Genomic DNA, 17,252 nt, shown 5'->3' on the forward strand with positions numbered 1-17,252 from the left:
AATGAGTCTGTAACTTCTCGCTGCTGTTCGCCAGATGGTAGGAACCAGGAGACACCAAGATTTTTCCCTTGTGGTCAAACAAACTGCCATACAGCCCAATACAAGTTCCCTGAAAGATTCCCAGGATGGCTCTGTTGCTTTTGTTAGCGTTTCCCAAGGTCCTGGTACAACATTGAGGTTTTCCACTGGAAACACCTGGCACATTTCCAGGGTCTTCCATGAGCGATGAAGTTACTCAATCCCCTTCTCATTTTGTCAAAGCCTTTGTATCGGTCACTTGTCCTGAGAGTCTGTGGGCTGTCCCCTGTACTTCAGCTAATTGCATAAAAAGGATTATTTCCTTTTCCTGATGCTTGTTATTATTTTCATCCTTCACAAGCCATTTCTTCTGTTTCAGGATCAACATTCTGTGGTAGGCCAGGGAGCTGGCCCCACTCCAAGCTCCAGTTCTTGCTCAAATCCAAACACTGGAAGTGGTTACATGAACTCATCCCCGCAATCAATGTTGAATCAGCAACTGATGGAAAAGAAACAGGCACTGCAGCGGCAAATGATGGAGCAAAAACAACTACTTCTACAGCAGCAGATGTTGGCAGAAGCCGTAAGTTTTCTAATTTCTCATTTACATGAAAATGATTATTATAGAGACAATAGAAAAGAAAGCTAAAATGGAGGAAGAAAGCCCTCAAAACTTTGAGGTCATTTTGGCAATGCCTAGACCTACTAGAGTGTGCCTTACATTTTTCAGCACTTTGCTAAGCCTTTTTGAAACCTTCTTCAGTTTATATGAAACAACTCAAGTATCTGAGCTACTGTGGTTTCTTTATGAGAACAGTCTAAGCACATGCTTAATTTGAGGCATATGAATATTGACAGTGGTTTTCTTTGCAAGAAAAGCTAAGGCGCACTGCTATGCTTCTTCAGCCACAGAGGAAAGTTGACTTCCAGGCTCTGCAACCGAGGCAGCATGGTATAAACTGCCTGTGTATAAACAAGGATCAGGTACATCGATTTCAGTGTTCAACACAAGTTTGTGTGTTTGGTTGGGATCATACACGACTCCTCCTTTCTCTGTTTTTCTTTTTGCATTTCCAGATATTTGTAGCCAGTTCTTCTTTCTCTTGGTATCTGGGAGACCAGTTGGGAGTTTCTGGTCATTTTATGAGGCATGGGGGATATTTGTAGTCTTGTTGTTAGTGGTAAGTGCTAGAAACCACTAGTTCAGTTCCACTAAAGTGGCATCGCATTGATATTGCATCAACTGAGTCAGATGAAGGTGCTTCATGGCCCATCACCCATGGCCAGCACAATGAGGGGGAGTCCCAGCTGCCCAGAGCAGTAACATGAGCCCTCTGCATCCCCGTATTCACCATTCCTTGGTAGTGCTGCTTGCCAAAGCACGGAGAAGTCCCAGAGGAGAAGCTGAGCTTGGCGTGTCCTTGGAGAAAGCAACGTGGGTGCCCTAGGGGAACCAGGGATGGGCTGCAAGGAGGATGCTGGGGGAGGATGGAGGTGACACCACCATCTGCTTTGCGTCCCCCAGGCAGCACTGGCAGCAGCTCCCAAGCCTGTGGCTGGTTTACCTCAACCTGCATCTCTCAGCCTACAGAGCAGACCCATTCATGCCAGCCTGACACTGTGAATCCAAAACTTTATTTTCTCTACAAAGATGTAGACTCAGAAGTACTGACGCATTTAGTGAATGTCGTTCAGTAATTAAAGAACAACACAGAAGTGGAAAATCATTCATGGTGTTGTGGGGATGTTTTCAAACAAAAAAATGGTTCGGTTTTCTATAGAGAATATCTTTTGTTTACAAATTTATTTCCACTCCAAAACTACAATTAGAAAGCTTGAGTTTGAAATTAGGGATTTCATTTGTCCTATAAGGGAAACATTTGTTGACTTTTTAATTTATGCAGAACGAAACTGAAGTTTCAAGTTAGCTCTACATGCTGCAGTTTTCTGTCAGAATTTTTAGCAGTACAAAAAGTTAATTGCTCATATAGCTCTTCAATATAAATAAAACAGAAATTAAAATCATTCTACAGAATGTTGTTTTTATGAGTTTGCTTTTATTTTTGTATTGTGGACACAGAAATACACACATAGCCTGCCTACAGTTTTTATATGTATTGCAGGGATTTCCTGGAAGATAACTTGTTTTTCTTCTTCACAAGGGTTCAGGTCGAGCGGTATGTTAAAATGAGCCTTATAAATCTTAATCAGAGCCCTCACTCTCAGAGTGCATTACGGAAATGCCTAAATACCACAAGAAAGGCTCTTCTCCCAGTGTTTTAAAGTGCTCCTGGCAGAAGAAAAAACGGATTTTTCTTAAGAAGGTCCATTTGTGTGCTCTTTTCAGGCAGAAGATCCCCAAATTATTCTGCTGGATGTCCATCACCAGCCAGGGCCTGACCTTTTCCCGCTGACAAGCCGGTTTGCCATTCTGGCAGCCGAACACAAAGTCCAGGTGTGCTGCAGCGCAGGGTGACGCCAGCCCAGCAGCCACCCAGTGAGCACGACTGCTCACTGCCTGCGCTTTATGAACACAGGGCAGTTAGATTTCCATTCAAGAACTTGGATTTCTATCTTCCTTTTACCAGAGATGCATCCCTGCAGGCCCAAAATTAAAAAATCTCCCCTACTAATCGGCTTTTTCTGCAATCTTTTCCCGCTGTCCTTCCCCCGGTGCTTGCACTCTCAGTGTAAGAGGAAAGACAGCACCACGTACATGTACGGGGAAGCACGGGGCAATGGTGAGTGGCATGAAAAACAAGCAGACCTGCACCATCCTTGCTATACCCTGGCCGTCTGTCCTGCCGGCATCTCTGGTGAGGGTGAGACACAAGGGAGGACAGAGCAAAGGTTTTGCTGATTTTCGTGGGAGTTCCTCCAGTGTAGGAGGCAGGAGAGAGCGAGGGGTGGGCATGGCTGTGGATGGGGCTGCCAAGCTGAAATCTCCCGTGCCAGCTGTGCACGCTCGGAGGGCTGCATGGGTGAAATGACCATTGACATGGCCAGAGGGCAGGTGTCGGCCTTGCAGGTCTGGACCCTCATTGCTCCCCAGATGCATCCTGGCTGTGTGTTTGGGTTAGACAGAATTACAGAATCACAAAATGATTAGGGTTGGAAGGGACCTCTGGAGATCATCTAGTCCAACCCACCTGCTAAAGCAGGTTCACCAGAGCAGATCACACAGGAATGTGTCCAGGTGGGTTTGAATGTCTCCAGAGAAGGAGACTCCACAACCTCTCTGGGCAGCCTGTTCCAGGGCTCTGGCACCCTCACAGTAAAGAAGTTTTTCCTCATATTCAGATGGAACCTCCTGTGCCTCAGTCTGTGCCCGTTGCCCCTCATCCTGTCATTGGGCACCACTGAAAGGAGTGTGGTCCATCCTCTTGACACCCACCCTTGAGATATTTATAAACATTGATGAGATCCCTCTCAGCTTCTCCAGGCTGAACAGACCCAGCTCTCTCAGTCTCTCTTTATAGGAAAGGTGCTCTGGGCCCCTAATCATCTTTCATAGCCTGCTGCTGATCCCTTGTCCTTCTTAAACTGGGGAGCCCAGAACTGAATGCAGTGCTCCAGATGCAGCCTCACCAGGGCAGAGTAGAGGGGGAGGATAACCTGGGTGTTTGCTCTGCGTCTGTGGTTTCTCTGAAAGCAAACCCAGCTGCACAGACAGGGAGGTGGCCATGAGGAACCATCAGGCCGCTCTGCCCAACAAGCATGGTGAGCAAGACAGTTCAGACATCAGAAGACATTCGGTACTGCATTGCAGACACAGCCAATGTTCTCAGAGGCTGAGAAACTCTCAGTTATTTTAAGGAAAGTTAGGCCAGACTCAAAAGCAATACAACCAACAGAAAGGCTTCCATACAGACTTCATTGGCAGATGCCGCAGGTTCACAGATGCCGCTCCTGTGGACCAGACAGGGTGAAAGGAATCATAGAATCATAGAACAGTTTGGGTTGGAAGGACCTTCAAAGCTCATCTAGTCCAACCCCCTGCCATGAGCAGGGACATCTTCAAACAGACCAGGTTGCTCAGAGTCCCGTCCAGCCTGGCCTTGAATGTCTCCAGGGATGGAGCATCCACCACCTCTCTGGGCACCCTGTGCTAGTATTTTGCCACCCTCACTGGAAGGAACACTTCAGCTTTGTGCACACTGAGAAAAGAAACAGAGTCGGGAAAGCATAAAGAGAAGCAAATTAATATATTTCTATTCTAATCCTCTAGGAGAAAATAACTCCACAAGATCAGCTGAACAGACACTTGACACGACCACCACCAGATTATAAAGACCAAAGAAGGAACGTGGTCAACATGCAACAAGCAAACCAATATCCTGGTAAGTGCCCCTGGGCTACATGAACCTATTTCCTTCCTTCCAGCTGGAAGACCATCCAGAAGACCCACGCATGCACTGATGACCAGGGCCTGATTTTCGGTGTATCCATGTCCATGGCCGCAGAGGCAGTGGGTGGTGCCTGCTGCTCTCCTGTGCTACTTACTGTCCCACACCTCTGAGAAGTGCTGATGTATGATCTGGAGAACCAGCTGGTGGTTCATCCAGGCTGGTGCTACATCCCTCAGACATGGGGAGAGAGGGGCTGGTACCCCTCCCGTTAGCACTGCCTGGGGCAGATGTGCACCCACATACTTGATACAGAGGTGTCCACTTGGCTATGCAACCCCACTCCATCCAGATGTTTCTCTCATGTACGTGGTACATCTTGCTTCAGAGACTGAGATGAAAACCATCCCTCCCTTTGAATGGCAGCTCATGTACAGCATCAGGACCCTCATACTGATTTTTAAGTACCTTGCATGACACCATCATGGGCAACCAGAGCTACCAACTGAACTTTTAGTCTGTTTAATACACCACAGGCGTGGCCTCAGTGCTGCTCTACCAGCAGCATTTCAACAGATCAGTCAAACAGCAGGGTGAAATCACCTGATTTCTGCCCAAACTGCCCAGAGCAGAAAATGCCCAGCACTTCAGGACTAGTCCTTTGTTGCAGCTCTTGTGCCCTCACCTCCATGGAGAGTCTAGTTTTGGGAGCACAGGACTGCCTGCTTGGCTTTTCATGCTGTTCACCTTGCTGGTGAGCTGGAGACTGCTCTGAGAGCAAAGGCAGAGTAAGGAAAAGATGCTGGGGAGAGAGAGGAGGTGGGGGGAAATGCAGCAGATTGGATCAAAGGATGTTCTTCATATTCCAAAGCATCTGTGCATTTAAGTATAAAAAGGATCCTTTGCATTCTAGTATATCTATAACATTCTGAGGGGAAAAAAAAAAATGTTTGGTTCAGATTCAGCCAGAGATCTGAGTCTTTCCTTCCTACCTGTCCTTTTTGGGAAAAGTTTTTCAGCTTCTATTGTGATTTTAATGAGCTCCCTCACATGCCATCCTTCTTCCCAGCAGCAACAGCCCAAATACACATGGAAGGCCCAGGCTGGGCTGCTCAGGCAATGTCCATGCACTCCTTTGCTTTGTTTACAAGTTCTAGCAGTGATAAGCTTGCTGCAGTCTGGAAACTGCTGCTTTTACCGGACCGGAGTATTTATCATCCTCTGTAAATTTGCAGAAGCATCCCTGGTGCCAGCATAAGGACCCATGGTGAGGGCAACACCCCGGGGCAGAGAAAGCCCTGCTTGCTGCCTTCATACCTCCCACACCCCCAAAACAAATGCGCTGGCAACCCCAGCAGTTTGCTGGGGAATCCTGTGATTTGGTGTGTTGTTTAAAGGCTCATTCCTGGAATCAAATGATTAACTGAGATTCTTGGCTTTTACTTAAAAACAATCCATTTCAAGCCTGAGAGAGAAAATGGAAATGACTGTAGCCACATCTGTGAAAGGCTCCAAAATAAGTAGATCACAATTGTTATGTGGCTCTTGTTCTAAATCTGATGGACTTGTTGCCAATCCTGTGGTATTTGGAGTCCCATCTCCTGCGTTTGAAACATGTGGGATTGGCAGCACTTGTCCATTCAAATCTCAAGTCCTCGCTGAGTGAGCCCGTGGAGAAGAGCAGCTTTTCAGGCGAGCCTGGGAGAAAGGGCTGTGCTGGGAGCTCAGCAAAGCTACCAGATGGAGCCATTAGGAAACTCTTGCATAAGGCATTAACAGCAGGAAATCTGCTCCCTTTTTGTGGGAATAGCTTTGCTCACGTCGGGGAAGAAGAGACAAAAAGTTAAACAAAATAACATAGGGGCTTGGAGACACTTGGTTAAGCATTTTATTCCTCTAGGCTTTTCCTCATGGTGCCATGTCACAGCAAGGAAACCTCCAAGACCAGAGCAGGTGAATTGGGCAGTGAAGGCGTTTCTGCAAAGCGCCGCAGCCTGGGGTGCCCAGCTGCCATACGCAGCGCTGCCGGGGAAGACGTTTCTTCCCATCTGGAAGAAATCAGAATGGAAAATATTTGAATTAAAAATAAAAGGATAAAAATAGCCATACAGAGAAAGAGAGAGCTTCATCTTTAGCACAACAAGTACAGCCCATGTCCCAACCTCTTGTGCTCTTTCAAGAGTACAGCGTTGGCAGGAGCGGTGCGATGGTGGCCCTGGGGGCTGCTCAGCAGCTCGCTGGGTCACCCCAGTGACTCCACAACCTTGTAGTTCAGCTGGACGGAGAGCACCAGCTCTCCCCAGATGGCTCTTCCAGGTCTTTTGAAATACCACCCATTTCTGCGCCATTCCTCCTCTTCAGTACCAGCATCAGAGAGCAAAGAATCGGGGTCCCCATCTCTATCACCCCTGTAAAAAGATGTTACAGTATTTCCAAAAAGTAGTGAGCGCTGCACAACGTACTAGCAAAGCCAAAGATGGGGCTAATCACGAGGCTCCCTGCTGAGCACTGATTTTCAGCTCTTCATTTCCAGAGCTAAATTCAGTTAGAGGGCTCCCTGGGAGGACATGAAGGAGAATCCGATTGTCCCCGCAGGGGTAAAGGCAGGTGGATTCCTCATAGCATCTCCTGTCTCAGGGACTGCCCTGCTCAGGGACCGAATTAAGATGCTAAGTTAGGACAGTGTAATTGTTAGGACAATTAGATTCTTTATAGTCAAACTTGTCCTGCTTGGAGCCAGTTTGTGGAAGAGACTGCCCTCCAGGATAAGGTGAGCTTCTTAATTTAGGTATCTATGTTTATATTGATTGGGAACAAGCAACTCTGGTTGTGGAGTCATGCTTAGTGTTAATAATGATTTAGGAGAAGATTATTTTTAAGTACTTAAGGAAAAAATTAATCCTTTGCATCCATTACTAAATGGAAATAGCATATGCAAAAAAGAAAAAAAAGAAGGCAGAAATATATGATAATTTTTTCTTCGGTTCCAGTCTGAAGGAAGTGAACATCATTATGGTGAAATTTCAACAGGAACAGTATATTAAACAGCTGGTACTAAACATAGACTTTTAAAATATGTATGCGCATGATTTGTCTTCAAGAATTTTAAAAGGGCTGGCTGAGAGGTTCTCTAAATTCTTAACATCACTTTTTATTTAGTATTGAAACACCAAGATGAAGGAGTGAAATTCATGCCACACACCGAGACTGATGTATTTGGAGAACGCTGCAGGCATGATCACTGTCTTGAAGCACCTGCACAGTAAGAAGGAACTGGTGATGGACCAACTAATAAAATGAATCACACAGATTAATATCTAATAAGATTTGATGACAAAGTCAAAGTGAGTCAAATCAAGCCTGGTTTTGTTGTACTTATGAAGGATCATACTAAGGCAGTGTCTCATGTCCAACATTGCTACTAAGCTTTGCAACAGCAAAGCTCCAGGGCTTTATGTTCCTCTGTTCCTCCTCTGGGAGAGGCTCAGGGAATTCCCAGACATGGTGGTACCTCAGTAGCAAGCCCATTCGACAGCTTTTCCCACATTTTGGGGGCCACCTGAAGTGGTACGAGCATTTACAAAAATCACAGAATGGTCGGGGTTGGAAGGGACCTCTGGAGATCATCTAGTCCAACCCACCTGCTAAAGCAGGTTCACCAGAGCAGATCGCACAGGAATGTGTCCAGGTGGGTTTTGAATGTCTCCAGAGAAGGAGACTCCACAACCTCTCTGGGCAGCCTGGTCCAGGGCTCTGGCACTCTCAAGGTAAATAAGTTTTTCCTCATACTCAGATGGAACCTCCGGTGCTTCAGTCTGTGTATTTAGCTCATACAACACCATGTGGCAAAGATTTCCTTGGCTGACCCACATGTTGTGTGGAGAAACATCTCCTTTCATTTGCCTTGAACCTGACTTCTGGCTGCACTTCTTGTAGGGCTTGAACTGGAAGCAACAGTAGCAAAGCAAATTAAGCTAGGGAGGAGCTGATCATGTGCAGAGGGGGGGTTCTTGTTCTCCATGGTGCCATCTACACTGTGTGTGTTTAGAAAGCACTTGGTCTTCTTCAACCAGTCTCTTGGGGATTAATCCAGAGCATTGCACTGCATAAGCAATCAGTCTACATTACATAAATGACGTATTGTGGCCTCGAAATACTCACAAATCTGCCACAGAAGTACACTTCTGTTGAGGGTTGGAGGCTGAAGAGAAGGGAAACCTCTCTTCTTGTGATTCATTTGTAGATGTCAGATACAGGAAAATTCTTCACTTGGCAGAATTAGCCATGAATGGTAGATAAGTGATACTGCCAGTTCATAATTTCTAGTTTTCTGAAGTTTATGTGCAGGAAATGCCTGCACATCAGGTATCACATATGACTCCCATGTGAGCAAGTCACCTTCTGTGTGGGCAAATGTCCACAGTCCAGCTGTGGAGCAGAGCTTAAAGGAGGCATGTGAGTGGCACTCACCAAGCACAGCACCAAGCCATGTCCTCATGCATGCGTGGCCACCACATGGGAGGACAAGCAGGTCACAGACTGGGCTGAGCTGCTCTCCCAGCACCTGTTTGGGAAGGAAGTTCTGGGTGCTGCCAATGTGTGAGATGCAGTCTTGGCTCCTGCTGTCATCTGGACAGGCATGTCCAGGAGGAGTAGATACCACTGCTGTAGGTGTCTAAAAAAGATGGAAAAATGGCATGATGATGGTACCTATCACCCCCCATTGTCTCCAGAGGGAGCCAAGATGAGCCATGCCCTGTAAGGAAGAAAAATCCTTGATCTCCTCTGCCTCTGCTCACTTAGGCAGGCTTTGTCCTGGGTAAGGTTTCTAGCGTGTCTGCAAAAAAAGGCAGAAGAGTCTTCTCTCCTGCCCAGTGGTTCTGCCTGTGCTTCTCTGGTCCAATATTTCTCTTACAATGAGAACCAGTTTTGTCTTATCTGATGTTCTCTGAAGGAATGGGAAGACTACCAATGGCATTATATAGATCAAACCACCCTCTGGATTATAGGCATCTGTAAGGCCTTGAACAAATTCATGCAAGTCCTCTTAAGAGTAAAGTATCTTCTTCAAGAAATTCTGCTGCTAGAAAACTGGTTTTTTAACCTGTTGGTATTTGAATGACACCATGCATTGATGCATTCATGTTTGTTTTAACACTTTTGTTTTCTCCTTTCTAGGTGGTTCACCAGCTGTGAGTATGAGCTCCAACAACATGTCCTTATCCAACCCAATTTCAACTCATAGCCTCATGCCCCAGAGCTCCAGCCTCATGTCCACCTCCGCTGGGACCCGAATGCCTTCTGTTCCTGCTGCTCGGAGTATGGGCTGCTACGGGAACCTTCCTTGCAACCAACCAAGCGCATACAATGTGACTTCAGGAATGAACCAAATGCAGCCACACAGAAACCAAAATCAAGTCCTGCCCAGTCAGAATAACCCTGTGATGTCTCGACAGCAAACCATGACACAGGGGAACAACGTAGCGGCTTTTGGGGCAGGGTCAATGGTCAGCTCGCAGCAAGTAAGGCCAGGCTTGAACCATGGAGCCACAGGTATCCCCACGCAAAGGCCGGCCAACGTGATGATCACGGCTACCGCCACTGCCCAGAACTGGGCCCCGCAAGAAGCTGCCGTGAAGCAGCAGGATGCACTGAAACCCGCAGGGGTCCGTTTCCCCACCGGCACTCCGTATCCCAACCAGTCTTTGCAACGCAACGTAGGCAACCAGCATTTTCCTCAGCGTGCATTGGCACCTCCTAATCAGTTAACAGCGGGAGTCCAAATGAGGCCTCCTCCAAACCAAGTGCACCAGACTCTAAACGGACAATCCGCTGGCTCACTGCGAGGTCTCAGCATAAGACCGAACCAGCTGCGAGGACAGACTGTGCCTACCTTGAATCAGCCAGGAACAAGTATGACGCCTCCGTCATCTCTGCCATCAACCAGTTTCACATCTACCAACCAAAACTCTCGGGCTTACCAAGGAAGTGACCATGGTAATGACCTAGCGTTTGACTTTCTGAACCAGCAAGGTGACAGTATAGGACCTGCGCTCAACAGTGACTCAGACTTTATAGATTCATTACTGAAAACAGAACCTGGTAACGATGACTGGATGAAAGACATCAACCTCGATGAAATTTTGGGGAACCACTCGTAAGCGACAGTACCAAGAGTGAACCAGATGGAGAGGCAGTAAGGACATTAGCTTTCTCTTTAGATGTGAACAATCTGCTTTATTAATTTACACTCCAGTAACTTGGCTGTCCTTTAAAATACCAAGTAGAGTGACTGCCCCATTTGAAGAGTTGCTCTAGGAAAAAAATTGAAGTCTCCTCCGGTGACACAATAATATAAGCGATATTCACACCTGCCACAAAGGAATGAGAATGCATGAAGAGTCCGTTCCCCACGTTGGTGCCCAGTGCATTGCAAACACATCGGTTCTTCTCACAGGGACTGTGTGGAAAAATGTGTTTAGCTTCCCACACACGCAAGCACGAGACAGTGGGATGGGTTGTGAAAAATCATTTCTCTGAGTGCGCATAAGAGCCCAAGTGGTCCAAAACTCTTCAGTCGTCATGTTCACAGCCCTTAACTTCCTCAGGACTACTCAGCCCTGACAATATAAGGCCCTGTGTAAATCTCGTTGCGTTACAAAAACTGTTTACTTCTACATAGAACAAACTCACGTTTGCTTTCCTGATGATTTGGTTTTAAACCCTCTATATTTTGTAGCACACAAAAGGGTAAGTCATCCCATCCACAAGAAGAAGGAAGCAGATCATCCAGTGCATAACTCTGCTCTGGCATTCGCCTGCTCCCTTTCGTCAGTGCTTGCAGTGAGTACCAGAGGAGGCTACTGTCCTGCCAGCAGCACAGTCATTTGGGGCATTGAGGGAAACATGAGATGAACTACACCAAAGCTCAGGATCCTCACTTTGCCACCTTGCCCTTACCCCAAGGACTCCAGTGACTTAATGGACAATTTGAGTGAGAAAGGTGCTCACCATCTGACCCTCACCAACTGCTTTCCCAGTCCTGCTTAAAGGATGGCAAATACATGAAGTGGCCCAACTAATACAATATCCCCATTTTCATCTTAACCCTCAGTGAGCGTCAGGTAATTCAGCCCGGTCCTCTCCTATTGAACAGGTTTAGCCCAGCAGAAATGCCGGCATCTCTGTGGAGAGGCTACCGTTTTGATTGCACAACACTTTAGCTCTATCCCTCCTTCCCTTTGCCATATGGGGGGAGCTGAAAGGGGTCCGATGGCGGTCCAGGTCCCCACAGCCTCCACTGAGCAGAATACAGGAGTGCTGCCCCTGCAACTAGCATGCAGGCCAGTTGTAACTACCTGGCTTACTCGCAGTAGGAGGCTCCACTCAGCCACAGCTGTGCTTGTAAATGAAACAGTTTGGGGAAATATTTCTGGGCACTGGACTCAATCATCTGTTCTGGGTTTGGGGATGGCCCAGCTAACACTGCCCTGAGCCCTTTCTGTGCGTCATTCCCAGGACCGTTCCCATAGACAGTTTGCAGCCACCTTGCCATGGAGGCTAACAGAGAAAAGCAGTAAGGATGCAGATTGTTCCACACCGCTGACCTCAGTGCCAGGGAATAGTCTCGACTGTATTACATTTTCTCCTATAGACTTGGTCAGTAAGGGCATCAGAAGGAGGTGCTATGTGCCTATAAAGCAGCCCCACAGTGAGTCAGACAGGAGAAGTCATAGATGGGGACAGATCTTGCAATTCAAATGAAAATGCTGTTCTTTAAAATGATGTGATGAGGCATGTTTCACAGCCTCCTCTGAATTAGCTAAAACTAGATGTGGCAAAGGAATACAATGCCTACGTTCGCATGCTTTGGTGCCAAGAGGCATCGCTCTACCCCTTACAAGTGCTTTATTCATCCTTGTTAGTGGCAGTGGGATGAGTAGACTACTTGACAATAGCCTCTGCACTTATCTGACCTACTTCTCAAGAGAGGTTTTAATAAGGGTTTTCCAGTCATTTCACCCTGTCATTTCACGTGGGCACAATTTTTCCTGACGTTCCAGGAAGCATTGTCACACACACGATCACCAGCACCTCCAGGAAAGGTATAACATGGGCATTTAGCCAGATATGCCAGTTGAGGCATGCTGGGCCAGGATGCTGTTCATTCCCAAACATGTTTTTCATAAGAGGGACGAGAAAGCCTGCTCCAGAGTCCCTTCTGCTGCCCCAGCTAGTGATCATTGCACACCCCTGCATTGTGTCATGTCGTGGCTCAGCTGTCTAGAAAGCTCCCTCTTCTCCTCAGTCTTGGCTGGGGTGCATGTGGTCCCTTTGATATGCCAGCACAAATTTTTCCAAGTCTTAAAGCAGCTTTTCACTGTGGGTCAACTAAGTGTGGAGAGATACAGACAAAGTCTAACAAATGAGTCCCCTATAAATTCTGCAAAACCGGACTGAAATAGTAGCTACGTGAGTTTGAAGCAGAGGAAGGATGGGCTCCCGTGTCTCACATGCAGGCGCACAGCCCGTCCATGGGCAGGTCAGCAGTGACTGCTGAAGCTCTGGAAGGAACAGACGACTGCGATGCCATTAATGCCGAGGCTGAGTTATTCTCATCATGAGCAGTGAGCCCTGAAGTCTATTAACTTCAACTACCCTCACATGTCATTGAAGAAGCCACCACTGGTTTCTGTGTTAAGACCAGACTGTTTTCCAGATCCTCAAATGATGTAAAAAAAAAATATTCAGCTGAGGAGCTGGTCCCAAGACTTCAGGATATCATCTGGTGGTGGATTCAATGCTGAGCTTTGTCCCATCAGCCTCAGCCTGAAGTGGAGAAGACCCTGGGCTGTGAGTGCCATCACCAGGATCAAAATTTCATCCTGTCTTAAGCAAATTCAACAAAGGCAGTGGCCATTTGCAGTCCTGTAAAGATATGCCTGATGCATTTGAAATGTGAGCTTCTGAAAGACTCTTGCAACCAAAACTTGAATCCAGTATCATTTCTTCAGAACACTTGTGTCTGAGCAGAGCTAGTATCTTTTTTCTCTTTCTTTGCAATGGCTAAGTGCACTACCCTTATAGTCTATTTTTCATCATTGACTGGGCACTCTTCACAGTATTGGGTTGTAAATATAAAGAATTATTTGTTTTGTAAACTTTTGTAAAAAAACCCACAAAAGTAATAATATTTTGGTAGGAATAATAAAAATCATATTATTTGGGTTATATTTATACATATGTGAAATAAATATACTATCAAAAAGTTGTATTTTATACAAAAAAGTCAACGGTTACCTTTTGTATTCTATATACAAAGTTTTGTATGATACTATTGTTTATTTTTATCTGCAGACTTCAACTTTGGATTTTGGGGAGGGCAGAATGGGATTGTGCTTAAATAGCTGGGCCTGACCCCAAGCTCACTGAAACCAATGGAGTCTTTCCATTGCCTTCACAGGGCTTTGAATCAAGCCTTTAAATCACCTTCAGATATGTTTGGCATCTGAAGTTCTCTGGAAACCTCAACATGAAAACATTCCAGGTTTCAAATTTTTTCCCTGAAAAAGGCTTTTATTATTATTATTGTTATTATTATTGTAACTCTTGGGAGGCAGGTGGGACCTATGTAACTGTCATGTCCTTGTTGCATGTATGTCTGCTTTATATTTTCCCCATATTATAAACCAGTGTTTCTCTATACAGACTGAAAAGAAAAGTTGCTGTACAGAAATGTTTGTGTTTATGCATTTTTACATGTGGCTGTATATACCTCCTAGTACTATGCAGTGACACTTATTTGACTCCATTTATTTTTCACCTAAACATGAATAGTATGTTTTTCAGTAGCTATCAAAACTCTGCCTAGTAAATCAATCAAAATTATCCCAGGTGTCTCTTTTCTTAATATGAGTTTTATAATTAATGTCTGTTTAGTCAACTGCTCGTTCATCTGACTAAATTAAAATTACAGTGATATTTTAGGAGGAGGTGAGAAAAATGTGCATCTGGCAGCTTCTGGGAGCTCAATCTGCCTCTTTGCAAGAGAGCCGTGATGTTCTCTTGCTGACTGAAGCCATGGTTTCATTACCAGCAGGGGTTAACAAATAACGTGGTATTTTAGCTCCTGGTGAATGGGTTGGTGTAGCTTTGCAGCACAGTAATTAGCTCTGGGATGCTGCTGAAGTTAAAGCAGAGAGACAGGTTTCCCAAGAGCTACGTACTCAGGTCCCCAAGCCCATGCCCTGCCCTGGAGATATCTGCCCCTCTCTCCCCACCAGCAGAGACCCCTAATGAGATGCCAGAAATAAGGCAAAAGGCTTCTCATCCTTCCCTCCCTGCCGACCTCACATTACACCTCATTTTAGCCTAAAGAAATTCCAGCGTGTACCAGATCACATTGGGCTGCGGATTGTTTCACACAAGTGTCCATCCCCGCCAGGCTATTTCTAGCAGGTGAGCCCCAAGGAAGTGATGTCCCGTCCCTCAAGAAGCTCTCCTTGTTAGCTGGGCTCCATTTCCAAGTGGGTGGCTCTTCCCACCCCATAACTGAGCAGCAAGGGGTGGTGGAGGGGATGCTTCGAAGGGACAAACGTCAGCAGAGCACTGCCCGTGCTCAAAGCTGCGCTGTGCTATTTTCAGACGTAGCAAAGGAAAAAGGGGTTTGTTGATGTTCATGTTGCTGCTGCATGAGTATAAAGGTACATGAGTTTCTTAGTTAGTATCACAAAATCATAGAATAACTTGGGTTAGTAGAGACCTTCAAAGCTCATCCAGTCCAACCCCCTGCCATGGGCAGGGACATCTTCACCCAGATCAGGTTGCTCAGAGCCCCGTCCAGCCTGGCCTTGAATGTGTCCAGGGATGGGGCATCCACCACCTCTCTGGGAAACCTGGGCCAGGGTTTCACCACTCTCATTGTAAAAAATTTCTTCCTAATATCTAATCTAAATCTCCCCTCCTTTAGTTTAAAACCATCACCCCTTGTCCTATCACAACAGGCCCTGCTAAAAAGTTTGACACCATCTTTCTTACAGGCCCCTTTTAAGTACTGAAAGGCTACAATAAGGTCTCCCCGGAGCCTTCTGTTCTCCAGGCTGAACAGCCCCAACTCTGTCAGCCTGTCCTCCCAGCAGAGCTGTTCCAGCCTCTGATCATTTCTGTGGCTCCTCTGGCCCCTCTCCAACAGGTCCGTGTCTCTCCTGCACTGAGGGCTCCAGAGCTGGACACAGGACTCCAGGTGGGGTCTCACCAGAGCGGAGCAGAGGGGCAGAATCACCTCCCTCCACCTGCTGCCCACGCTCCTTCTGATGCAGCCCAGGATACGATTGTTCTTCTGGGCTGCAAGTGCACATTGCCGGCTCATGTCCAACGTTTCATCCACCAGTACCCCCAAGTCCTTCTCGGCAGGGCTGCTCTCAATCCCTTCATCCCCCAGCCTGTATGGATACCAGGGTTGCCCTGACCCAGGTGCAGGGCCTTGCACTTGGCCTTGTTGAACCTCAGGAGATTCGCATGGGCCCATTTCTCGAGCTTGTCCAGGTCCCTCTGCATGGCGTCCTGTCCCTCAGGACTGGCACCAGCCGAGCCAGCCAGTGTCTCCTGGAGCCGCACGGTTAAAGCCCCACGACTGCGTTGGCCTGTGCCTGGCGTGCAGCCCTCTCTTCCCAGACATGTCGTGCATTCCTATGTACAGCCTGAGACAACAAACAAGCTCTATGTACGTTTTTTTGGAGGGCTGCCTGCGATCTTTTCACTCTGTCTGACTGGTCTGCCTTGTTCTACAGGACACAGTTTCTCTGTTTTACCCTTCATGTCCAGGAATTTGGATAATCCTGTGGTGCTGTTCAGCTTTTGGGTGAAATGCTTAGTGTAGGTGCATCCATGCAGCTCATTTCAATTCAACAGATCAGATGGCGAAATCTAACCCTGAATATTGATTTGAAGTGAAAGCAAATGTTCCTGGCCATTGTGAAGGTCAATGAACACCACGTAAGGTCACAATTTGCCCTTGGCACCGTTATGTTGGTATGACATGGTGAAAATAAAACCAGGGAAGGCATTCGGATTGGGTTTTGTGCTGACCTGGTCTCTAAGTACAATGGGGAAGTTCGATTCTAGAGGCCTAGAATTTTTTTTAAATTAAAGTAGTGCCTGAAGAGCACTAGCTGCAGGGTACCATGTGACTGAGAAATCCATATTAGAAATTATTATAATTGGAGGATCTGATTTGGAAAGCTCCTTCTTGTAGAAGTAGCCCATAGGGTTAGTTCCATAAACTGACCTCATGACAAACGACTGGGCACACATGCCAGCAGGGTTAGTATATGTGTGTAACTCATGTGTGAATGTAATTTCCATCAATGGAAGACATCTAACTTTCTCTAGGAAAGACGTATCTGGGGACTCAGCAAGTTGGCTGCATCTCTTCAAATTTATTTTAGAAGGAATTTGATAAAATTTCCAAAAGTGTAGTTTTTAAAAAGGGAAATGTATCAGAATGCACGTGGCATATTATTTGATTCATTAAACTTACCAGTCTCTTTAAGGTAAATATTGAAGAATGTCTAAGAATATATGCATTGCCCAAAATATCCCTATGTCAATCTGCATGGCAGCTATGCCAATGATGGTTTAGTCCTTTTCTAAGTTCCTTTTTCTCTTCAAGATTGTGCTTTTTCTTCCATGTTACTTGTATTCCAGCATGACTTCTAGCTGGCATAATGTTACTCTTCATAGTAACTCTATGAGTAGCTGAACTCTCCAGCAAATTAGAACTGGTGTAAAGAAACCAGTTGTACTCTCTCCTGTGGTTTCCACAGTGTGGACGTGTTATCCTTGGTCTGTTGGAAAACCAGGCTCATGTGGTGTCTACAGCACAGTCAG

The 17,252-nt window shown here is 46.3% G+C and overlaps 1 protein-coding gene across 1 annotated transcript in view; it reads left to right on the forward strand.

Moving 5' to 3' along the window:
* The window catches only part of MAML2 (mastermind like transcriptional coactivator 2), a 221,333-nt gene extending 207,107 nt beyond the window's left edge, over positions 1–14,226 (forward strand). The window contains exons 3-5 of the mRNA XM_065654287.1: positions 398–601; positions 4,247–4,358; positions 9,543–14,226. Of these exons, the coding sequence (XP_065510359.1) occupies positions 398–601; positions 4,247–4,358; positions 9,543–10,525 (1,299 nt within the window). The 3' untranslated portion in view covers positions 10,526–14,226. The remainder of the gene's footprint in view (positions 1–397; positions 602–4,246; positions 4,359–9,542) is intronic.
* Positions 14,227–17,252: the final 3,026 nt, after the last annotated feature.

The sequence above is a fragment of the Caloenas nicobarica genome, chromosome 1 (assembly GCF_036013445.1).
Source record: "Caloenas nicobarica isolate bCalNic1 chromosome 1, bCalNic1.hap1, whole genome shotgun sequence".
In the NCBI taxonomy this organism is placed as follows: Eukaryota; Metazoa; Chordata; class Aves; order Columbiformes; family Columbidae; genus Caloenas; species Caloenas nicobarica.